The sequence below is a fragment of the Sinohyriopsis cumingii genome, chromosome 15 (genome assembly GCF_028554795.1).
Source record: "Sinohyriopsis cumingii isolate HCF-2022 chromosome 15, ASM2855479v2, whole genome shotgun sequence".
Taxonomy (NCBI): Eukaryota; Metazoa; Mollusca; class Bivalvia; order Unionida; family Unionidae; genus Sinohyriopsis; species Sinohyriopsis cumingii.
This window is the reverse complement of record NC_142975.1, coordinates 86,727,491-86,754,461: the sequence shown is the minus strand read 5'-3', so window position 1 is coordinate 86,754,461 and position 26,971 is coordinate 86,727,491. Positions and strand designations below refer to the sequence as shown.

Sequence of the window (26,971 nt, the reverse complement as noted above, 5' to 3'; positions counted from 1 at the left end):
AAGCCAGCCAGATTAAAAAATACCATCCCCCAAAGGCAACGACCTCAAAAGGGGATGTGGATGAACTTAATGAATACAGCTGCACAAGCTTTGCAGAAACCACTTTCCAAGGAGTTGCATGTACAATACTCCTTTGAAAGAGTAATGCGAAGGGTATGCCAATCACAGATGAAGAGGCGCCATTGTATGTTTGTAGTGCAAGGTAGAAAGACTTGGAAACCTAAAGGAACTGGGAAACATCACACACTACTAGGCAAGATGAATGACGTGCTGGCAACCATGGCTGTGATTGCAGCATGCAATGAAATGGAGCCAAAGGCACAGGAAATACTGTATTTAAAAGTACAAATACAAGTATCTATCTGGCAGAAGAAATAAAGGTGTCCCACATTCTTTGGCATGGCCAAGACACCAAAATGGGAGGAAGTACAATCAAGTCTAGGTCCATATCTGCACTTGTTCGCTGGGGGCCTAGACACTGCCATTGGAAATAGCAAAATGGGAGTATGTACAAGCAAATCTAGGTCCAAATCTGCACTTGTGCACTGGGGATCATAGAATAGACTTGGCAAGGAATATCCATTGCACATGCGCAAGAGTTTTTTTTTAATGGCAAGAAACACCAATTACACAAGGCCAAGTTTTTCAAGCCAGGATGGCAGTGATGCAAGTTTTGATTCAGATTGGCCAGCAGTTCCACCTAGGTCTATGAGGTTGTATAAATGTAGGCACAACTCATTGGGTATTTATGGATATACATTGAAAGATGTGCCAGAGAATTCTGCATTTTCTAAATCCCACATGCAGGCTGGTATTGAAATGCAAGGAGCTACTAGCTGACTTTAGGTATACAGGCAACAGAGTATTCATCTCAATTCTTGCTGTTCCAGCAGTGTATTTTCTAGTTCATGGTAGTGCTGCTAATTATGGTACCTATGCAAGAGTTCATAGCTGGGGCATCTGACCACTGGTGGAAGTAGGAAATATTGGAATTCCTGGTTTGATTTGGACATCTCATTGTACCAATATCAGAGTATGCCATAGCATACCAGAATGCTGCCCTGACATGAGCTAGTCCCAGCCAAATACAAGAAATACAGAGACTCTGAGGAAGAATTATGTCGAGGACACCAGAAAAAATTTGGCATTGGGTCAACCCACCTTGACACAACAGTGTGCTCAGGAATAGCAACTTGCAACTGCCCCATCACCCAGAAAGCTGTACAGGCAACTGTTACCCAGGCAGCTGTTCCAGTCTGGAAGAGCAAGTGATGGAGCAGACAAAATTACCTGGCTTGGTTGTACGGACTTTGTAGCTGTCCAGAGAAGTGCTGGAACATAACAAGGTCAGGGAATTAATGAACATAACCAGTAGTCTCAAGGAAAAAATGGAAGAAATTGAACACGAGGTGGAAAAGACTGAGCTCACTGCAGAAAAGATGTAGCAATTCTTACATAAAAGACATTGAGGCCTGTATCCAGGAAATCCACAATACAGTGCAGTGCAAGCACCTTTGCCTGTTCCAGTATAGTAGCCCTAGCAAAAATATCACTCACTCTCAAGCCTTTGCCACCAAAAGGGAGCCTCTACTTAGTGACACAATGAAAGTAATAGGATCTAATTCATAAAATACTGCAAATGTAGTGATCTCCTTGACATACGGAGTCTATTTTAAAATCAGGTTATCTAGAAGCTCTCCTGCATGCCTTAGGGGATCATATATGGTCTCTCCAGCTCAAGCAGATGTATCTCCCTCCAACTCTTTCCTATTCTCCTATGGTATTATGATTGTGTAATGTATTTGAAGAAGACTCCAAATTTTTAAATAAAATGTTTTTTCAATAATACTTACCCAATCGTAATGCACATAAACTCCTCGCAGCCTCCCTGCAGTTACATGCATATAGAGAGTATGCCTTCCACTCCAGTAGTAACTGATGATTTCATGGGAATGTGGTGCCAATCTTGCTATCAAGGGAAGGTCACTCTAACTGCCACCTTGGTGGACAGATAAATTCTAGTTTTTTCCTCGGAGGACTGGATTTACAAGGTAGTAGTTCTCCTAAGATATTTTGATGGGGTAAGTATTAACAAAGTAATATATTTTACTTGAAAAATTGTTTTCACCTTCATATATTATTTTATGTATTTTTTGCAGAATTTTAGTATCTTTACATTTCATGTTTTATTATGTGCTTCATGTTCGCATTTAATTGGAAGGGTTCTGGAGTTTGTGAAGTACTTCATTTTTACATTTTCTTAATTTTCTTTTAATTGGCACTGTATAGACACTATAATTGTAGCTGTAGTTAAATGCTAATGCATGCAGACAAATGGTTTATTACTAAAGGTTTTTAAAACAAGTTGATTGACCAAAAAAAATTAAATTTTGCAGTTGCTAATTTTAGTTATGTTTAACTTTATGCAGCATTTCTGAATAAATGTTTGAGGATTTTGCAGCACCATTGATGTAATTCTTTGTCAGTTGGTATTTTTATGATTCATATGCACTCCCAACTTATAGACTATTTAATGCCCCCTTTTTTGAGTACATGTGCTTGTCCTAAACTGAGTAGCTTATTGTAACAATTTTGGTGCATTACAGGTGCAACCAACATTCTTGATTGGCGTGTCATAGGCAAGGAGAACAGTATGTACATCAGAGATCTGGTATTGCAAAACACTGATCTAAACACCAAGGTTCCAGTCTATTATCTGTCTGTGCAGGCCTACAACGGTGCTGGAACTCCCAGTGACACCATGTATTCCACACCAGTCATTGTTGTACCACAGGATAAGATAGGTAGGTTCTTGCTATAAGCTTTTATATAGAAAATAATTTGCAGTAAGAATTAGATGCTTTAATTTTATTTTCACCTGTATTAGCCAAATTTCTTCATCCAGATGAAGTGAGATGATGTTGATATGTGGGAGCCCTGTAGTAATCACCTTTTCTGTCTGTCAATCAATCTGTCCATCCTTTCAGTCTTTTTGTAACCCTCTGAAGTCCTGCAACCTTTCCACAGAATTGGATGCCATTTGGTAGGTGAACTGCATATGACTAACAGTTATGCCCTGAAAGGTAATAATCTTTTTTGGTCCAATTTTGATGAGTTGTGACACTGTTTTTTTTAAACAAGTTTTAAATCACATGTATCATTTGGTCCATGCGCAACCACAAGATGTGATTATTACACACTCAGCCAAAAGTACTTTGGAATCCATTGTCATCAAAAGTGGCAGCACATTAACATGAACTAAATTTCCAGTCATGTAATGGAGATTGGTCTCTCTGGATTCTTAACCAGAGAGTTATCATCAACTAGATACCAGTCATGTAATGGAGATTGGTATAGAGTTATCATCAATTAGATACCAGTCAAGTAATGGAGATTTGTCTTTCTGGATTCTTAATCAGAGAGTTATCATCAACTAGATACCAGTCATGTAATGGAGATTGGTCTCTCTGGATTCTTAACCAGAGAGTTATCAACTAGATACCAGTCATGTAATGGAGATTGGTATCTCTGGATTCTTAATCAGAGAGTTATCATCAACTAGATGCCAGTCAAGTAATGGAGATGGGTCTTTCAGGATTCTTACCAGAGAGTTATCATCAATTAGATACCAATCAAGTAATGGAGATCGGTATCACTGGATTCTTGACCAGAGAGTTATCATCAATTAGATACCAGTCAAGTAATGGAGATTGGTATCTCTGGATTCTTGACCAAAGAGTTATCATCAACTAGATACCAGTCACGAAATGGAAATTGGTACAAATTGTACAAATTCACCTCATCTTGTACAAATTGTACATCAGCTATTCATACACATGTAATTGTTGAAGGCCTCATGGTAGATTGGCCAGTTGACCAAATGAACTTCTTTAAATAAAGTTATCATTATTAATATTATTATTATTATTATTATTGTGCTGAGGTACCATAAGAAGCTACTACAAGCTTTTTTTATTTTTTCTTGTTGTACATAATTTTACATACTTTTGTTGGTACTACATACCCTTGTTGGTTTTTAGGTGCAGAAAATAAAAACAAGTACATTCATATGTCTTATGGAAATGCTCATGGCACCATCATGACATAACAAGAAAAGATGGCTGCCATGTGTATATGGTCTTAACACAGTTCTACTCAATTCAATGAACTTGGTGTAAAAACTGGTGTTAAATATGCTAATACCAGTTGCCATAATTTATACTGTGGATTTATGACAATATTAAGTTAGTGTAAGTGAAATTTTATGTGCACATTTTCATCTATTCAAATGAATTTGGAAACCTCTTCAAAACAAATGATTTCTGGTTATCAAAGATGGCTATCCAAAGTGGATATACTTGAAATTGAACTACATCTACCATATCTGAACTTCAGTTGATACCATCTCAAACACGTTATGCAAGTTTCATTCAAAAGTTTATGGATATGTGCTAGTCATAAATAAGGATTTCATATACTTGCTATCACTGTTATGAAAAAGCTGAGAATATCAGAATCATGGAAACGTATTTAAATACCAGCCTTGTTGGTTCCTTACTCAACACACTCAGCTCAACATTTTCTGCATCGTTCTCTGGCTTTAGTATGTCTGATATACCTGAAGATCAGAGCCACACAGATAATCCCATGCAGGAAAGTCATGTTCAGAATAAAAATGAAAACAATGGTGCAGATGATGCTTTGGAGTTATCCAATATGGCTGACATTTATCCAGAATTCCTGAGGGTCAAACATAATAAATACTGTATCACTGTGCATATAGATCCACAAAAGTTTGAGTTTGTAAAACAGATATTGGATTCAGAACCTTGCATGACTTCATGCAGTTCAAGTGTACAAAATGGTATTATCTACAGAACACAAGAGAAAAACACTGCGACAGCTACATTGTATAAAACAACAACATGTGTCTTACATATACAGGGGCTGAACAGTTTCACATGGTTAGATCATATTATCTGTAAATGTAGACAGGATGAGAATACCCATGCTAAAGGCAGTTATATGCTGACATCTATACCAGTAACTAGATGTAGTACCAAACATGAAACAGCTCCTAAAGTCTTTGACCTAAATGACTCAGGCAATAAAATTAACACCCCTCCAGAGTGTCAGGCAATTACAGGCTCCATAAATCATGACCACAGCAGTGATGGCTTAAACCTTAATGATTTCTTCATGTGTGTACATCAAAAAATAATTAGGAACTTTGAGGCCCAAATTGAAGAATTAAAACTACAGTTACATGCTATTAAATCAGCACAGGGAACGGTTAATGAGCAAGTAACCTCATGTGAAACAGCAATTCAGACAGACTCCCAAATATCAACAGTATCAGATGCTCAGACACAGACAATCCCAGTACCAGCCAAAAGAAAATGTAAAATAACCATGCAAATAAAATTACTTTACTCTCTCTCTCTCTCTCTCTCTCTCTCCCATATCAGGCTATACTTATTTTGATCACAAGATGCAAGACAAAATTGATCGAATAATGTTCTGTCTGAACCTGGAACCATTAGATATGGAGTACCACAAGGCTCAATTCTAGGTCCATTACTATTCATTTTATTTATTAATGACCTACCACTTTTACTAAGAGACTCAATATCATCTACAGATCTCTATGCAGATGACACAACATTGTCAGACATTCAAAACACAAAGCATGAACTCGAAATTTCTTTACAGAATGCCCTAAACAAACTGGAAAACTGGTGCACATGCAATGGCATGGTGGTAAATACTGGTAAAACTAAAATATTACTTACCTCAACACAGCAAAGAAGGACAAATCTTGATAGTAGTGAACTATGACATGGAAGGATGCAAATTTGCAAATGGTCTGTCATGATAGACTACTTTGTGTTCTGGTAGATAATAACCTATCATGGACTGAAAATATCAAACATATCAGTAAAGAAGTCAATTCAAGTTTATGGCTTCTCAGTAGGATAAGACATTTTCTCCCAGACAGGCACAGAAAACTATTTTAAAACAGTTACATACAACCCTATTTAGACTACTGTACAGCTGTAATACAGCATGGGGTAATTCAAATGATAAAAACGTAGCAAGGCTGGCACATTTTCTGAAAAGAGCATTTGGGCTAATATCAATCCAGAAAGAAAGCAAGGAAAATTTAGCTGGTAGGTTAAAATTATTACCTATTAAAGACCGAATCTGTTTGAGAAAAGCCATATTAATGTACAGGATATCTCATAATAGTGCTGCTGAATATTTACAATCACTATTCGAGTACAGGCTACCTGGTAATACTCTCCACCTGCGATCCATGTCTACCAAACAGTATAAAATTCCCAAACCAAATAAGGAGTTATTTTAAAAAAAGTTTCCAGTACTTTGGAACTCTGCTCTGGAATAGTATTCTAGTTGAGATATAGAAATGCCCACTCTATTTCCTTCTTCCAAACCCAATATATCCGGTGGCTTCAGAGATGCAGCTAAAATAAATAAATTCCTTTGTATGAGGGCCTCAAGGTAGATTAGTTCTTAGCTAATTGAGTTACCCTTTTTAAATAAGGTCATTATTATTATTATTATTATGGCAGTCAATCCACTTTTTCAGATTTGAATCATAAATGGCAGACTGATGATGATGTTCCACCTCAGAAAATCTCAGTGTTTTTGATGGAATGTGCTTTTATTTAAGGATTTGTTTTAATTGATTATACTGTTATATTTTATTTTATTCTATTTTACAAAATTTTTTTTTACATCTTTGCTTTTAATATCTTATGTTTTTGTTCTTTGGAATGGTGTTTCTTCCTAAAGTCTTTTTGTGCAATTTTTCATTGTTATATTTTTTTAACTTTAGTCTTACTTGGCACCTCATAGCCATTATTGTGCTGTCATGCCATGAAACACTAATACATATTCAGATACATTTTAATTTTGAACTTTATATTCCTCAATTTTAAGCTTGTGAAAAATTCCTGAGTAGGGAACAACAGATTTTCATATCAAGCAAATTTTTTTTCGGATAAGAACACTGCATGTTAAAATCAAAGTGACTGAAAGTTTATACATAAAAACAATCTTTATTATTTCACAAGGCATTTTAAGGGATGGGGCTGAAGATAAAGTTGATATTAACTACCAGATGGACACAGGGACTGTATCTGTTCAGTTTGAGGGATTTGAGAGCAGCATTCATGGGGTGATGACGTACCAGTGGGCTGTTGGCACACAGCCTGGAGGAGAGGATGTACAGCCCTTCATCGAGGCAGGACTTTTACACAATGAGGAAGAGAAAGCAGCTGCACCAGGTAGGTCTAAATTGTTACAGTACATTTAGAGATGAACATAATGGTTTGTCTTAGATAACGACTCGGGTGTAATTGTAATGCTCCAGATTTAACAGTTTGACAGATGCATCCAAGACTATTAAAGACACAGAATGAAAATAATTCAACAGAAAGATCATTTATCTTTATGATGGGAACTGTCTCATCAGCTGTAATTAACAACAATGTTTGGAAGAAATAATTCAAATTACCAACTAATATATTAATTGTTTTCTTAGACACAAGTCAAGATATATGAAATTATTATTTTTTAATTATTTATCGCAATGCTATTACTCAAACCCAAAATCATATCATCCTGTTATGGCCGTACGTTTGTGTATATAGACTGTTGGAAAGAGAAGGATAGGGATAAGGTTTGCAACACCTAATGACACATTCTCAAGTCAGTTACCAGATGAAATCTAAATTTTGACCTAACTTATAAGCATGATAAAGTCTGTGAAGCACATTGAAACCTCTCAAACAAAAAATTTCATCAGTTATTTTCAGATATTCTATCTATAGTGAAAGGTCTGCAGAAAATTAAATTTTGCAACCTTTTATTATCCCATATCTTCTAAAGAATTTTTTCATACAATCTGGAAAAAAGTATTCTGTTTTCTTCGTTACCTAACCAAATTTCAGTTAAATCAGAGTCAAGGCTGTCCTGCAGTCACCCTTTTCAAATGGAAGTTTCCATATAACAACTTCAAATATAAGTCAGCATGTTGTATATTTGGAATGAAAACTCCATAAACAAGCTTTAGAACATGAAACCCATCATTCGACTCCTGACATGCGCCAGACATTCAGACATTGCCTTGTTGATACGATCCATTTGAGTAATTTGACAAGACACAAGAGAATTCATGCAGTCAATAAAACCACTTTAAAAAAAAACAAAAAACATTTGTTATAAACATTCAGTGAAGGCAGTGATGATGATCACAATGTTAGAAATAGGGGATAAATGAATTAAATGTGAAATTTGTAATAAAATGTTTAGTACGAGTACATCCGTAAAGAGACACACCATGATACATACTGGTGATAAACAGTTCAAATGTGAAATTTGTGATAAAATGTTTAGGTATAGTTTTAGGATGAACAGTATGGTCTGAAACATGTGCATCTGCTCTATGTACATGGTGCAGGGGTTGTTTCAAACAAGCTTAGAAATCTTTTCAACTGCCATTATGTAATAAACTTACAGAAAATAAAAAGAAAAATTCTTGATTAAGGGTAGTTGATTAAGCATTTGTACTGACTTGCAATTACAGTAGTATAATAATGCTCTAGTTTCTCAGTTAAAATTAATTACAATGTATATCTTCTTTTTGTTTTCTTTTGAAGTCATATTGCCAAAATATACTGCATATGAATATGCTAGGTTTTAATCATGCACCAGATGTGTTAATAATGTAGATAAAACAAAATTGTCTACTTGAAAGTATTGCTTAACACCAATGTCAAATACAAATATGCATACTGGGAAATAGAGGACATATTTCAAATAAGAGAATGAAAACAACACACACAAACACACACACAGATACACACCTGCTCAGCTCTCACTTCTCCCTGTTCTGTTCAAAAGTAGAAGTCACTGCTTCCTAAAAGTCAAGTCTAGCTGACCACTGAGAAATGATCAAATTAGTGGATCAAAATTTAGCTAGGGTCTAACTGGTACATGATGTAAGTTTTTGTAACAGGACTTAACTATTTAGGGCTTTTGTTTGTTATAATTCTTTAAATAAAAAGACATTATTAACAACAAAAAAATCATAGATAGTGCCATCCTTGATGTAGAACAAATCACAAAGATGGCAAAATGTACATAGGACATGCAATCCTAATTTATGCATAATTCTGGAAGGATAAACCTTAACCAGAATGCATTCCCAGAATGTGTCCATTTATAGCTGAACACATTCTTGTTGACTATATCAGCTTCTGACCCATGTGACAGACATTTGTTTTAATGTAACCCGATTAAGAAAGTTTATAATGATGTACTTTAAGAGAAATCTTTTAATTTATTGTATAATTTAACTTATAGTATCACAAACTTCAAGTGGATATTTAAGGATTTTATTTTATATTTTTTATTTTATTTACTTTGAATCTTCTTTTTACATCTTTACCATTTATTCTTAGCTTGTAGAGCTTCATGTTTACATTTATTTTCAAGGAATTATCTTCCTAAAGTTTTTTGTAATTCCTTATGTTTACATATTTCTTATTATAAAGTGTCAAATTTTGAATAGTATTGAACCATCAAGTTGAATGCACTGAGCATTAAAATTTTATCACATTTAAGCCAGAAAAGTCTTTGTGAAGGGTCACTTCGATCTTTCTTTTCTCCCTCCCACCATGTCACTGTTAAACTTGAAAAGGCCAACGTCGTCGACTCATTGAGATTTGAGCAGGGCATCACAATGCTGTCCTGACAAAGTAAACATTTGAGCTACCAAGAATAACTGCTTTGCTAGGAACCCATCTCAGATTATTATTTTTGAAGGGAAGTTGATTGCAATGTAGGTCAGAGATTCTAGGCTGTTCAAAATCTGATGAAAGAAATGATTATCTTGGGAACAATTTAGGAACCGCTGCATACAATTGGTCAGAGTAAATTAAGGCATACACTTTGGAAGTAATGTGAATTTAAACTGATGACCTTGGTCAAAATTCTTGAGTCCAAAATTTCCTGAGAGATAAGTTTGGCTCTGAAGATGCCTAAAAAGAATAGTGCTTTCCTCATTAAACAAAGAAAGGGGACCAGGTGGTTGTCTTGTAAAAGAAGACAGGGTTTAGTGCTAGGATGCATAATTTCTGAAGGGACCAGGTGGTTGTCTTGTAAGAGAAGACAGGGTTTAGTGCTAGGATGCACAATTTCTGAAAGAGGTCAGCATTAAGGAAACAGCTTTCTGGGAGAGGCAGGACAGTCCGAAGATGGAAGTCAGAAGTCTGGAAATAGATGACATGTTCAGAATAAAAAGACTAGGAGGTCCAGGGAGAGATGAAGCATTCAGAATAGGAAGGCTATAGAATAGGAAGATGTGATACATGGATCAAGAGAGGAAGGTGATGCAATCAGACGTGGACATTGCGCTCTTTTCATTACTCGTTATTATGATGAAATAAATCCAAATTAGACACTGCTATTAAATTCTGTTGACATAACTTAGGATGAATTGGAGTTCCGTCTATTAATTGTTATTGATTATATTTTGTTATTTTTCTTGTCATGGGGGCTCGTATTGCATTATTTCTTCCCAATAGTCTTGCTCAGTTCTCTGTTGATGTTCTATCTATCCACTCACACTGGGCCATAAAATCGAGGGAGGTCATCCCCTACATAATGCCAGCCAAATCCAATTAACCACCCCTCTTACTTAGAGGGCAACGTTATTCTTATATTTACTTATTTAGAACTTTGTGTAATGATGAGGCAGTAGGTGGGTGAGGATGGGTGTATTTTGCTGCCCCTTACCCTTGTGATGCACAAGATGCTGCACAGAATATGTGAATATACAGTTTAGCTGATGGAGTGCAAAAGCTTGACTCACTGTTCTATCTGTCTTGTGTAAATGTAAATAAGAAATGGCACTCTCCTCATACTTATGATGTACCAAGAGGAAAACATAGTTGTGGAGTCTAATCTTTCTTGTACATATTATTAGTTCCAATGGTCAAGCGAAATTATGGCAAGGTCTTGCCCATCATTCATCATTATTAGTTCAAATGGCCAAGTGAAATTATGGTAAGGCCTTGCCCATCATTCATCATTATTAGTTCAAATTGCCAAGCAAAATTATGGTAAGGCATTGTCCATCATTCATCATTATTAGTTCCAATGGCCAAGTGAAATTATGGTAAGGCCTTGCCCATCATTCATCATTATTAGTTCAAATGGCAAGTGAAATTATGGTAAGGCCTTGCCCATCATTCATCATTATTAGTTCAAATGGCCAAACAAAATTATGGTAAGGCCTTGCCCATCATTCATCATTATTAGTTCAAATGGCCAAGTGAAATTATGGTTGTTGTTGTTGTTGTTGTTGTGGGGTTTAACGCCATATTTCAGCACACGATAGGCTATACATGGCGGCCAGTATTAATGGTGGAGGAAGAACCCGAGAAAACCCCGGAAAGAACCACCGACCCACGAGAAGCTACTGGCAAGCTTTCTCACATACCCACATTGGCTGAATCCTAGACTCGAACCGCCGCAGACAGAGGTGAGATGGCAGTGATCCATAACGAAGAGCGCTTTAGACCACTCGGCCACTCGGGGCCCCGAAATTATGGTAAGGTCTTATCCATTATTCATCATTATTAGTTCCAATGGCCAAACAAAATTATGATAAGGCCTTGTATTCATTGCCCATCATTCACCCTTCAGCAGTTGCTTGCTGCTGCTTCTCTAGACACCATATTTCTGATATAATTTGGATTAAATTTGAAATGTTTAAGCTGTATTATCAAAGTCTTTAATGAGTTTAGTATAATGAGCATGATTAATCAACCAGTGTCACTAGCCTTTTCTTGTTTTCTTAATGTTTTCTACTTTCCAGGCACTTGAATTTTTTCTTACTTTTTCCAAAATGGCCCTACTCTCCATAATATTTTTAATCAATTTTATGTTGAAAATTGATTACTCACTGCTTGAATGGCCATGGAGAGGTAAATTAAGATATGTTGTCTGTGATGTGGTTCTGTGTGTTTAAGATATGTTGTCTGTGATGTGGTACTGTGTGTTTAAGATATGTTGTCTGTGATGTGGTACTGTGTGTTTAAGATATGTTGTCTGTGATGTGGTACTGTGTATTTAAGAAGACTGGGGCAGCCAGGACTAAAAGACAACTAATATGTAAGTAAGAGCATGCTTTTGTTCAAGCTGAGGTTGGCAGATTTTGAAAAACATTTTTTTCAGTTATTTACATAAATTTCATTTTACTTTATTAAGTATTCTTTCTTTCCCCTACTCTACTTTTTTTAATTAAAAAAAGCCCTACTTTATCTCCTTTATCAAAGAGGGTTACTGGAAAGACTGCAAGATTCTTGAATGTAAAATGAAATGATCTTGTATCAGGTTGCATGTTACCCCTCTGGAGACCTCCTTTCTAATCTGATTTGTCCCTACTTGGAAAATGTCCATATTTTATAAAGCTCTTTGACAAGTTCAATTATGAATGAAATTCACACATATTAATGAGGTGATCTTGTTTCTGATTGGTTTAGTCTGTTACCAATATCTCATTGGCTTAGTCTGTTACCAATATCTGATTAGCTTAGTCAGTTACCAGTATCTGATTGGTTTAGTCTGTTATCAATGTCTGATTGGCTTTGGTTTAGTCTGTTATCAATGTCTGATTGGCTTAGTCTGTTACCAATATATGATTGGCTTAGTCTGTTACCAGTATCTGATTGGTTTAGTCTGTTTCCAATATCTCATTGGCTTAGCCTGTTAGCAGTGTCTGATTGTCTTAGTCTGTTACCAGTCTGGAGGCAATATTTCTAATCAGTTTTGATCAGACTTCGAATATGGGCTAGGTTTTATCATCAAGGTCTTGGTTGAAATCAGTAATGAGCAAGATTTATGCTATATTAATGAGGTGATTTTGCATCAGATTTGCTGAGCTTGTCCGAATCTAGGGACCAGCTGTGATTGAACTTGGTGTTAAAGTATTAAGATCTCAGATGAGTACAGTTATGAATAAGATCCTATCAAAATCTCAAATGAGTACAATTATGAACAAGATCCATATCAAAATCTCAGATGATTACAACTATGAACAAGATCCATATCAAAATCTCAGATGAGTACAGTTATGAACAAGATCCATATCAAACTCTCAGATGAGTACAACTTTGGACAAGATCCATATCAAGATCCCAGATGAGTACAATTATGAGCAAGATCCATATCAAAATCTCAGATGAGTACAATTATGAACAAGATCCATATCAAAATCTCAGATGAGTACAATTATGAACAAGATCCATATCAAACTCTCAGATGAGTACAACTTTGAAAAAGATTCATATCAAGATCCCAGATGAGTACAGTTATGAGCAAGATCCATCTCAAAATCTCAGATGAGTACAATTATGAACAAGATCCATATCAAAATCTCAGACGAGTACAATTATGAACAAGATCCATATCAAACTCTCAGATGAGTACAACTATGAACAAGATCCATATCAAAATCTCAGAGAAGTACAATTATGAGCAAGATCTCAGATGAGTGCAGTTGTGAACAAGATCCATATCAAAATCTCAGATGAATACAGTTATGAGCAAGATACATATCTAGATCTCAGATGAGTACAATTTTATTAGCAAGTTCTGTATCAAGATCTCAAATGAGTAAAACTATGAGCAAGCTCCATATATGTGAATGAATGATCTTGTATCAGTTTGACTGAGCTTGCCTCAAATTTAGAGACTATTTCTGATCAGGTATTGTTTTTTAAATTGAAGTTTATTTTGAACAAGTTTTATGCATATTAATGAGAGGATATTATATTTCATTGGCTAAGTTTCTTACTACTGAAGAGGCTGTATTTTTTTATATGATTTTAAGCAGACTTAGTATATAGGCTAATATCATCAAGATCTTGGGTAAGAATTTTTATGAGCAAGACATGTGCATTTATTTATGTAGCTTTTTTACCTCTCAAAATATGTTTTTAAGTCTTCCTGAATTCACTGCAACTTTTTTAGCAGTGAACACACTAGATTTTTAACATCAAGAGCTTGTATGAATTAATTTATCAGCTGAGACAATGCATATTAAGTCCCTCTTTATCAGACCTTTACTTAGACTATGAAAAAAATAGTTAAAATTGACATAAGTTTGGGAGATTGCTGAGAACATAGGATTATGTTAAAGTACAACATAAGCATGCTTAGTGAAATGGCCATCTTTTAACTTGTGTAAGCCATATGCGTGAGCTAAATCATACCAACTTGGGCCTTTTGTTTTTAATAATTCTGTTTGTTTTGTCTTAATAGCTGTGGCAATACTTTGTGTTAGTAGCAATACTCAGTATAGTCAGTGTTCTGTATGGTCAATGTTGTGTATAGTCAGTGTTCTTTATGGTCAATGTTCAGTATAGTCACTGTTCTGTATGGTCAGTATTCTGTCTGGTCAGTGTTCTGTATGGTCAGTGTTGTGTATCATCAGTGCGTGTTGAAGATGAGACATAACTTGACTTCATCATTAAAACTATTTATATGTATTATTAGTAGTTTGATTAATTCAGTAACAGTCCAGGTTATAATGTCCACTGTCTACTGTTAGTAAATTTGAGGGATAAATAGCTACATTATGATTTACAGTCTTGTAAAATTTGATCAGTCTTGTTCTAATTTGATGAGCCAGTGTTAATCACATAACATTCAAAAATTTTATTGAAAACTTTTGGGTCTGGGTGACAGGGGAAACCTATACAAAGCTTTAACAGGCCTGGTGCTGACTTTGAGCATCAAAATCAGTTGTCAAAGGTCAGAGTATAAAATTAAGGCATCCTCAGTGATATTATTTTATTATTAGTAGTAGTATTATTATTATTTTTATTATTATTATTATAGATGTTTTCAGCTCAGGCTATGCTCAGTCTGTATTATTGTTATCATTATTGTTGTTGTTGTTGTTATTATTATTATTACAGGTATCACTAGCTCAGGCTATGCTCAGGCTGTATTACCATTGGAGCCTGGTCAATCATACTTCACATCAGTGCGAGCCATAACCAATGCTGGTAATATCCTTCCTGCAGTGACAGATGGATTTCTTGTGGACAAAACCCCACCAAATGTAACCCTGCTCAGGTGGGTAATCTTTTCCATCATCAATTGTATTGTCTTCATGTGCCATTCAACCCTGTACATTTTTAGTTCTTCTGATAATCAGACTAAGAGAGCATATGGTTTGACCATGCATCCATTGTGCATCATGCATCCATGTATTTCTGATCCATTTTCAATCCAACTTGGGCTGTAGGTTTATACACCTCTCCCTCGATAACTCACGCACAATGGGGTCCACAAACATAGACCACTCTATAAATGAGGCGCGAGTTACTGAGGGACCTCCAAAAATTGGAAAAAAATCGCTTTGACATTGAGAAAACCGGTGGGGGGGGGGGACCGGCGCTAGGGAACTGGGCTGTTTAATGACTGAATCCTCATTTTACAATCACGTCGATAATAATTTTTAATAATGTGCTTTTTCTAATGAAGTTGTTCGTTATTCTGTTAAAATAACATTTAGTTTTCAAAATATCCAACATATGAAAGATCGTTCCAACTGGTTTAACAACCATCACGTGTACGTGAAAAATCTGTATTACATCACTGCTTTTTGTTTTCTTGATGAGTCTGGTTCCCATAGTGGTGTTAATTAGTATCTTGCCAAATCGGCAGTCCATAATTTGGGAACTAGACTAACTATTGATACAGCACCAAACAAGATTCCTTTGTTTCAAAAACACGCTACATTTTTTCGTGACACATCTACGTTGAAACGTAATTTTTTATTGTTCAGTTAGTACAATGTTAATGTCGTAATTTCAATGGAAGTAATGATGAAATTTCTTACCATCCCTGAAGATATCTCTAAATGCCAATTCAAGAATTCTCTGAACCTCACTTGCCTACAATGGTCCGTATCTGTGAAATCAGGCTCGATATTTTACGAAGAATTCATTTCGTTTGGCTGCCTTGTTAGCTTTGATCACAGTTATGAAAGAGTCGATTAATTTAAGGTAGTTTCTGTTACATACACAATAAAGTTTATTACAGTGTTCGATTGATCAAATGAAGTGAGTTCACCTGACATGCGACCGAGGCCGCTAGATTTTAAGTTAGTCCGATTTTTGTGCCTTTTAACTTTTCTTTTATTCCACCTCCTTTTTTATTCAAAAGACATAATTAACGTGATAATACAAATGATGCCAGCTTTTAATTCAGTGCAACAATACAACAGATAGTTCCGCAATTTAGTTATCAAAACACGGTCGGCACTTAATTAGGTTCTCAGAGAAACGCTTGCGGACATAGCTGTTACGGTAGATTGATGCATTTTACGTTTAATTACAAGAGGACACATTTGCATTTATGACAATTACACTTAAAAGGAACTAAAAGATGGAACTAGAACACAAATTTTAATTGAAAAAAAAATTATTTAATTTGTACTTATTTATTAAAGTACTGCCTCCACTCGGCGTAAGTGACATTTTCATTGACCGAAATTTCCTTACATATTGTAAATTGCAGGGTACTAGGAATGTCGTTTGGAAAGAAAATGTAAAAAATTGTATGAGCTATTTTTAAATTTGATATTTCATAGTGTTGATTAAAATTTTCAGGTCCTATCTACCGTTTTCAACGATAAAACGAGCGATACATCAAAGTTTCCGTTCCCAATTTTGATCGTGATTTTCTTCAAGTTCAACAAATAGGGATATATTTTGGGGGTATTTTCGGGTTTAAAAAATGGGATCCACGCCTGACACCGTGTTTTAAGCGGGTTCACTAGTTATCAGGGCGCGAGTTATCGAGGGAGTGGTGTATCATCAAAATCTTAGCTGAGTTTAGTAATGAGCAAGATCCATGCATATTAATGATGTGACCTTGCACATGACTGGATAACCTTGTTACCACTCGGGATTAGATTTTGATCAAACTTGAAGTATATGCTTATTAGGGCTGGAATGATGTGTGTATGGGGTGAAACAATACATATATTATACAGGTGTTACAGTATGAAATGTGTCACAATATTATTTCATATATTTCAATGCAAGTGTTAAGACATGCACCTATTGGCAGAGGCCTCATCAGAAGCAATGAAAATTCCTGTATGGCATTTAATTACATGAAAATTCCTGTATGGCATTTAATTACATGAAATCATTGGGAGTTAGCTTATTATTTATTTTCCCGTTCAAAGCAGTATTAGGTTGAACTGATCCAACCAGTATTCTAATGTGTTCATATTTTTTTCTGATTTCATTTTACTACTGAGTTTTAGCTTTCAAATTGGAAATAGTAGTGTGATGTGAAGCAAGATGGGTTTGCATTTGTTGTGTTCCCAGTGTGGTTCAGGATAGCTCTACAGACATTGCACATTGTTTTCTTTTTAACGGTATTTCACACTGAGTGTCAGAAATGGTCCCCACATGGAAAATGTTGATCTTATCAAACTGAAAACATGGACAATAGTTGCAAGGTTTAATACCCACCCAACCCAGCCCGGGTTGAATCATTGTGTCATGGGAAAGACACTTAGTTCCCATTTCTTCAGGATGAAATCAGCAGTACTGTGTTCCCAGTGCTGTTAAAACCCACAAAAACAATAGCAAAAACTCTCATATAAATTATAGAATAACTTGTCTGTAGTGTTGTACAGCTCTCATGAAACATGTTGTAGCAGTTTTTCTTTAGCTTGCTTTATATATCACAAGAAACCAATTTTGCATGAAAATATCACAATATAACCTCATGATGCAGGTTATGTTCTTATCGTGCTACATAATTCTGCTCAGTAAAATTGTCAGTTGTTAAATGATGTAAGAGGTGAGTAATATCAGAACTACTTTGGCCTCTTGTTTTTGTGGTAGTATGTCATCAGCACATCATACTTTTACAACAAAATATGTGTAGTTATGGCCCACATGTATAAAAAGTATACTAGCAGTAAAAACTGACTTTTATTTTCATCCAGCAAGTCTTGTTTAGGGATCTGATCACATAAAACTTTGCTATAGGACAGAAGTCTACATGTTGAGAGATAGACTTCATGTTGTCAATTAATACATTTTGAAGAAAATAAAAACAGCTTGATTGAATAAATAATATTTTTATGGCATGAATTTCTGTTGTATAGTTTCTTTTTTTTAAAGAACAAATTATTTTTTTTATAAACAATTACTTTGGGAGGCAGCTAATGAATCATGGAAGAATAATAGTAATACTAAAGCATCAGCAAGTCTGAGGCCAATAATTACACATTTTCTGGTACATTAAAGACATTTTCATTTTTGTCACAGCTTGTTGTATCTCCTTCAAATGTTTTTATATTAATTTCACAAACATGGCTGCCATTTTTTTTCGGGAAGAATATTTAATATTTAAGTAAATAATTGTGTGCATGAAGTTTGTATCATGATGTGCTGCAGTTTCCAGTCTTGCTGCTGCATCAATGACATTAGAAGAAGAATTTGATGCTTAATATATTGAAATTATATTTCTTATGCGTCTATATTATTCATTTCAACAGAAATTTGAGTGTAATATTACTGTGTGCCTGAACTCTTTGCCCAGGTATAATTGGGTTTTATTGGTTAATATTACTATGTGCCTGAACTCTTTACCCAGGTATGCTTGGGTTGTATTGGTTAATATTACCATGTCCCTAACTCTTTACCCAGGTATGCTTGGGTTGTATTGGTTTATATTACTATGTGCCTGAACTCGTTACCCAGGTATGCTTGGGTTGTATTGGTTAATATTACCATGTCCCTAACTCTTTACCCAGGTATGCTTGGGTTGTATTGGTTAATATTACTATGTGCCTGAACTCTTTACCCAGGTATGCTTGAGTTGTATTGGTTAATATTACCATGTCCCTGAATTCTTTAACCAGGTATGCTTGGGTTGTATTGGTTAATATTACAATGTGCCTGAACTCGTTACCCAGGTATGCTTGGGTTGTATTGGTTAATATTACCATGTCCCTAACTCTTTACCCAGGTATGCTTGGGTTGTATTGGTTAATATTACTATGTGCCTGAACTCTTTACCCAGGTATGCTTGAGTTGTATTGGTTAATATTACCATGTCCCTGAATTCTTTAACCAGGTATGCTTGGGTTGTATTGGTTAATATTACAATGTGCCTGAACTCTTTACCCAGGTATGCTTGGGTTGTATTGGTTAATATTGCTATGTGCCTGAACTCTTTACCCAGGTATGCTTGGATTGTATTGGTGTAATATTACCATGTCCGTGAACTCTTTACCCAGGTATGCTTGGGTTGTATTGGTTAATATTACAATGTGCCTGAACTCTTTACCCAGGTATGCTTGGGTTGTATTGGTTTATATTACTATGTGCCTGAACTCTTTACCCAGGTATGCTTGGGTTGTATTGGTTAATATTACTATGTGCCTGAACTCTTTACCCAGGTATGCTTGGGTTGTATTGGTTAATATTACTATGTGCCTGAACTCTTTACCCAGGTATGCTTGGGTTGTATTGGTTAATATTACCATGTCCCTAACTATTTATTCAGGTATGCTTGGGTTGTATTGGTTAATATTACTATGTGCCTGAACTCGTTACCCAGGTATGCTTGGGTTGTATTGGTTAATATTACTATGTGCCTGAACTCTTTACCCAGGTATGCTTGGATTGTATTGGTGTAATATTACCATGTCCCTAACTATTTATTCAGGTATGCTTGGGTTGTATTGGTTAATATTACTATGTGCCTGAACTCGTTACCCAGGTATGCTTGGGTTGTATTGGTTAATATTACCATGTGCCTGAACTCTTTACCCAGGTATGCTTGGGTTGTATTGGTGTAATATTTACTATATGCCTTAATGCTTTACAATAGTTTGCTAGGATTTTCCATCTTGCTTGTTTCAGGAAAAACCTTTAAGCTTTTTACATGGGCAAGTGATTCTTAAAACAATGCTTCCCTTTCAGCATTGTTTGAGAAAACATTGTCAGGACTGCCCTAGATCATACTACATTAAAACCAGTCTTGAAAAACCAAAGTGCCATGAGAGACCTGATTCTGAATGGACTGATTTATCAGTTATATAGTGCTATTACCTGTCATTAGATACCATGACTTTTTTCACAGAAGGGGTGATCTTTCAAAACCAATTTTATCCCAAATTGTTTTTGCAGATTTGTCGATGTAGATAATACAGAAGCTAACCTCACAACAGGATTTGGACTGTACCAGTTTTCAGTGGACTCCCTATCTGGTACATGGAGTTATTACGACAAAGATTTACTAGATGCTAATACTCTGGATAACATTGCAGAGACATGGTATGCTGTCGGCACTTACCCGCTTGCTGATGATGTTTGGAATGTGACTAGTGCTTTTATGTCCCCAACATATGAAAGCACAATTCCCATTGGTCAGATAAAGCCTGATCCATCAGGTACTTATTCTTTTCTTATGATATGGTGGATTTTCATAATTACTTTTACTTGAAATTATCATCCTCCATTTTGTATTTCATCTGCATAGAGTAAATTGGTGTCGTAGAAATGCACAGTATCTAGGAATGTGTGACATCTTGCCTTTCCCCTTCCTCCAAAAATCATGAAATAAACTACATAAAGTGATCCTTTTGGGTGTTATCACCAAGAGCCAAGTGGTTTAAAGGATTGGACAAAACAGATCAGCATTAAAGACTTGCTCATCGGTTGAGCCACAATGGTGATGTTTTTCCATCTAGCTTTATTTCAAAATGCTAACTCCAAGACCCACAATAAAAATAGCATCGATTCTTTGTTCTTATTGGTCTGTGTGGCCACAGGCAAAAATAGAGTAAAAAATATGCAATATAAATGATATGCAAGATATGTTGTATTGCTGTAACTAAATCTTGTGAAATGTGACAACACCATTAACATTAGTAATAGGTGTAAATACGTTTAACCCAAAAGATGGTAGAAACATCCTTCCAAAGGAAATAAATTCTGACAAGAATATAAAAAGTTTGAAAACAGTAAGGTACAGTAAACAAATTTTTTTTTTGTTTGTTTTTTTTTGTTTCATAAATTTTCAAGTATTTAGTCAAATTTGCATTATTTGAAAACAAGACAAGTGTTTTGTATCGAAGCCAATATCTGCTGTTTTATGTGATCGGTATACCTGTATGTGCCATCATGGATGTAAATATCTAAACCTTTTAATTTTCTGGACGCCTTATTTTAAAAATGTGCAGTAGTGAAATAGGGTTAAAATTTAATGGACATCAGGTATTGTTTTAAACCTGATGAAAACTAAAAATTCAGTTTGCAGAGAAAACTTGGGAATGTTTCTCCCATACTCAAAATTAGGTGAGTGAATAAAGAACAATCAGACCATGAAAAATCACTCTGATAACTCTCGTTATTGCATAGAGGAAATGATTAAAGGTGTTGTCACTGAGCAAAAAAGAAAAATGGCTGACTCACTTCACAGCTCATTGTCATGCAGCTCCCTAATCAAAGTAGTGAACATTTCCACAATGCTTGCTTCCCAAGTTCTTGTAATCTCAGTCTTATTTAATGGCAGATTTCTTCTTAATAACCTCACTTTGAATGCAGTCAGTACTGTCATCATAAATATAATCAGATTAAAAATAACTATTCCTTGATAAATTCCTTGAAGGAGTGTAAAACTTATGTCATTTAGGCTGGTTACTGATGATATCATTTGCATACTGTACATAATTATTTCTACTGGCAGTACACATACACAGAGTGACAAAAAACAAAAAACAATCACCAGAACAATAACCAGAGAATTTTTTATGAGGTAAAAGAAATTCAGATCATTTAAGTGTTCTGTATTGGCAAGCAAGAATATAATGCAACCTATCCATTGGAGCCAACTTCCAGTCAGCATTGAAGTTGCAAGGTGCATCCATACACAATTTGTATGAATGAGATAATAATTTCCAGACAAGATATTCAGGAAAATTTTACTTTTTGTGAAACATGCATTATCACAACAGAAAAGTGGTTATTGTATAATGTCCAGATATTTACATTAATGAAAGTAGATACATACATATCAGGAAGTTACATCTTCCTTTTCCATTCTCAAAGTAAATGATATTTATTTATTTATTTATTTATTTATACAAACACAATAATTTCTTTGGTTTTACATGCTACTATTTTCAGGCAAGCCAAATATCCTGAGTGTGTGGGTGAAGAACAAGGCTGGCCTGATTGGTAGCGTAGTTTCTGGAGCATTGATAGTAGACCAGTCTGATCCTCAAAGCGGCACAGTCCAGTGTCCTGCCTATATCTATGTTTGTAGCACTCAGTTGTCAGTTTACATCAACATAAATGTATTACGTACCGGTCCTAAAGTGATTATTTCAGTGTCATTTGCTATTGTTATTGCAGCGATTGCTTTTTTTATATCATGTTCAGAAATTATTTTGCTGACTGAAAATGGAAACGTTGGGATTTATGCATATCCCATAATAATCAGTATTTATATATCTGCCATTCTGGCAGAGTATGCTATGCTGTGACCCTCTCCACTTGTTGACTTTTTCTGTTAGATCCTTTCAATAGGGTCACTAGCAGACGATATTCTGCCCATTTTACCTGGATGATTTGCAACCTGGCAGTTTCTTCTATATGCCACCACCAAAAATTTACCGTTTTGAACGGAGGCAAAATCAACTTATAATATACAAATACAGACACTAACAGAAAGCCTGATTTGCATTTAGTTTATGTATGAATGTTTTGTAACAGGATCTTGAGACTCAGCGAATTCATTTCAACTTCCAAACACCATATAAAATCAACAGTAAATAGTACTAACAGCTGCCTCGCTTGGCGCTCAGCATTAAGGGGTTAGTGTTAGGACTGGTTGGCCTGATGTCAGGATAATGTGACTGGGTGGGACATCATGCTACATGTCTGCAGCATGATGCCACAGTGCTGGACATCACTATAAACTGCCACACTGCAGACATCGTTGTGATATGACTGAAAAATTGTTAAAGCTACATTTAAAAAATCCTAATCTCACACACACACAGTAAATCTGCCAGCATACTAGACATATGGCTGCAGATGATGTTATTTGGGATCTGTCTATAACTTTAGTTCTGCAACATATGCCTCAGCCAATCTTTGTGATTAGCTTGTGCTAGGTGTAATGAAGAAGATATCCATGTTGGGGTCAAATGGTCAGTGTAACTCAAAAAGAAAAATATTTTCTGCACAGTAACTTGGGTTCACAGTGTCTACTTTTACCAAACTGTGTGGATGGTTTGCTCTTAAGGTAAGGAACATTATTGATTTTAAAGGCTAAGGTCACTGACTGGAAGAAGATAAATTGTTTCTACACAATACTGGTAACTTGAGTTCTCCACCATCCAACTTTGTGGCTGGCTTGCACATCTGACAAGTAACAATTTTATTGATTTTGTGGTCAAAGGTCAATGTTGCTGATTCAGAGAAGAAAAATGGTTTCTGCACAATAATTTTTGTTCTACGTCACTAACCTGAACACTACTCTTAGGATGACTTGCACTTGAAGTTAGGGAATAGCCAATTGATAATGTAAAAAGGGTCAAGGACAACAGGTCACTGTGACTGAAAGAAAGAAAATAGTTTTTGTATGATATCTTTAGTTCTAGAATAATGGTTGTGGAGAGCTTTTGCACTCAAGGAATAGAAGAGGCATTTTGGTTTTGGGGACAAAAGGACTTTGATTTGGGGTTGTAAGGTCAAAGGTCAAGATGAGTAGCTTAAAAAAATTACCTTTGCAGATTAATCCTTTTGGAGGAATAAGTCCCTTGACCAAACTTTCTGGATGGCTTTCACTTAAGGTAGTAAAGCATTCTAAACATTCTTGGGTCTAGAAGTCAGAAGTGTTTTGCATGGTAACTTAGAATACATTCCTTGACCTCAGTCCAGATCATTGAGACCCATTAGTTGACCATGCCCTTCTAGTACATGTAAATAGAACTATTATGAAACATGGGGTGGACATACAGTATGCCATTCGAAATGTACTTGTAAACACAAACCAGATTCTAGATAAAAGTGTTCTTCTGGAGCTGTAATATAGAATTAGATTTTTAAAAAATAGGGTTTTTATCTATCTTCTTACCCAAAATGTAATTTAGGGGTCAAATTGTAAATAGCTATGTATATTTATGGTGGATGCACACCCAGCATGCAATACACAAAACTCTAATAACTAATAGTATTTAGAAAGCAAAGTTTCTGTTATATAAGAAATAAAAATGTAAAAATGTTATCCCATTTTTCTTTTGTCATCAGGGTGGTGCAATTGAGTGCAGCTGGAGTGGTTTTGTGGACAAAGAGAGCCCTATAGTGTATTACAATATTTCTATGGGCACTGAACAGGGCTATACTGATGTAGTGAATAACTTGCAGGTGCCAGCAACTAACAGCAAGCATGTCTTTGAAGGTAAGCTTGACTTGACAAAAAGGGGATGACTTATCTCTAATGAACATCCATGTGAGATATTACATATACCACTTCCTTATTTTAACTGATAATTTACACATCTGCATAATATGCAAAGACGGGAATGGATCTCAGTTTTATTCTTATAGACAAGTAAATAAGCATCTGTTTGAATAACATTACAGAATTGAAAACAAATTTAAAAGCTTGATACATCAATTCTTTTAATCTAGAAAATGTCAATTTGTACACAGAAATTTGGAATTTACATCACGAAATGTACAAATTTGATTAAATTTTTTTTTGAACAAAACTAATTTCTCAGTAAATAACACAATATATGATGAGGTATTGGTGAGTAAAAAATGTTGGGAAATATTGGTGGCAACATTGTAAGAAATAAATGCTAGTTAAAGATGTTCAGACAAGTAAAATTTGTGTTTTAAGTTTATTTTTATATCTGTTTCTGTGTAATCATTGTAAATGTGATATGCCATCTTTTATTCAAACAAGAAAGCATCCATTGACTGTCAAGATGATGTGTGTGAGGACTCAATGCATTCAGTGCCTTAGCTGGATTTATTTTGACAATGGTTGACAACTTAATGCTTCTTTGGCATGGTGACATAAGCTACTTAACACATTAATTGTCTCAGCATATTATAGTGGGCCTCGAGTGGCTAGTCTAAAGCACTCACCATTATGGATCACTGCCATCTCACCTCTGTCCATGTAAGTATCAGTCTCAGGTTTGGCCAATATGGATACATGAGAAAGCTTACCAGTAGCTTGCCATGGATTGGTGGTTCTTTCCAGGGTTTGCCTGGGTTCTGGGGTTCTGACTTCACCAGTTAAAGTGGTTGCCATATATATATATATATATATATATATATATATATATATATATATATATATATATATATATATATCTTGTGCTGAAAAATGGCACTATACCCCGTAACAACATCAGCCAATTATAATAAATTAATGATGTTGACATTAAAGTGACAACTTTATATAAGGTCAGCATAAGTTGTCCTTTAAATGACATCCTGTAGACAAAGTTTTTGCTTTGGTTAACCTTTAGATTTGTTATTTAAAAGTTGAAGTGATCTGTTTTGAAAAAATTCAAAATCTAATAAAATGCTCACAATTTTGTTTCTTCTCTTCTTCATCTTTTTTTAAAAGTTGGGATGTAGTATTTATTATTCCAGGACTGTGCTGCTAGCATGTGCCAACAATTTTTATTAGCTCTACTGATTTTTGACAATCGACTATTTGACTGTCATTGGTTAATGTGTGATAGTACTTCAAACTTTGCTGTGATACAGACACAAATTACTTGGAAATTGTAAAAAAAAAAAATGTGCATATTTTTGATTTTCTCTTTCTTTTCTGTCATTTTTTCCCATCCATATGCAGTGCATCTGCCACATGCCAACAATGTTTGTTTAGACCAGCAGCAGTTGTACTGAGTCATCATTACCACATGCTGTCAACAAAGAATTGGTATTTAAAATAACTGTCTTTAGGAATTTGTTAGAACAATCATAGTGATCCATTTGGCTCAGGTATTTCACAAGTGTAATTCTAACTTTAAAGTTTTAATTCATTTGTTTTGCTTATGATAGATACATGTGATTTGATACTGAGAGATCCAGATTTACTAATAGACAAATTTGTGAGTACTGCATGTCAATTTGATTTTTATTAAAAGGTTGGGTTTTTTAAAAATAAATTTATTAACTTTATTGGACTTCTTAAGGACTTCCATGCAGATTGTTTCTCTCATGTGGACCCTATTGACTGCAAATTTGGGAAGGGAGAGATTTGTATCAGTGAAAGTTTCTAGTACCCTAAATCCTTTCTCAGAACCAGAATTTGAATTTCCTTGGAAATATTGCTCCATCCATAATGCCACATTTAATATTTATGTACCCCATTTCTCTCAAGTCATTGAGAAAGAGGTGTACTTCCTAATGTTGGTGAGATATAATAGACGCAATGTTTCAGAGAGCAGTTATATAAGTGTCTCTTTTGAATTTATTAGCTTGGAGAAAAGTTGGATAAAGCATAACTTGGATATTTTGAGATTTTTCGTGTATATGATAAAAAAAAATCTTGTCATGACACATCATCATAATAAGTAGAGATACAATGGAAGTGACTTAAGATTGAAAGGGAATGTTTCCTTTCAGATTTAGCTCTCTCACTGGGCCAGCCTTACTATGTCATGGTAACAGCCATTAATAGAGTGAATCTGATAAGCCATGCTTTCTCTGACGCCATCAACATCGACAGCACACCTCCCATTTCTGGTCCAGTGGTGGAGCTGCGGACAGACTACAGAGTGGAAAATGCCGATGATGATGCCACTGTGCTAATGAATAAAAGAGCCTGCAACTCGGAAGAATGTGAGTTG

The 26,971-nt window shown here is 35.3% G+C and overlaps 1 protein-coding gene across 1 annotated transcript in view; it reads left to right on the top strand.

The window, feature by feature from the left end:
* The window catches only part of LOC149782249 (uncharacterized), a 665,894-nt gene that overhangs the window by 500,926 nt on the left and 137,997 nt on the right, over positions 1-26,971 (top strand). The window contains exons 170-176 of the mRNA XM_089935099.1: positions 2,607-2,804; positions 7,098-7,310; positions 15,015-15,174; positions 20,268-20,530; positions 22,269-22,420; positions 24,414-24,549; positions 26,748-26,963. Coding sequence (XP_089791225.1) covers positions 2,607-2,804; positions 7,098-7,310; positions 15,015-15,174; positions 20,268-20,530; positions 22,269-22,420; positions 24,414-24,549; positions 26,748-26,963 — 1,338 coding nt within the window. The remainder of the gene's footprint in view (positions 1-2,606; positions 2,805-7,097; positions 7,311-15,014; positions 15,175-20,267; positions 20,531-22,268; positions 22,421-24,413; positions 24,550-26,747; positions 26,964-26,971) is intronic.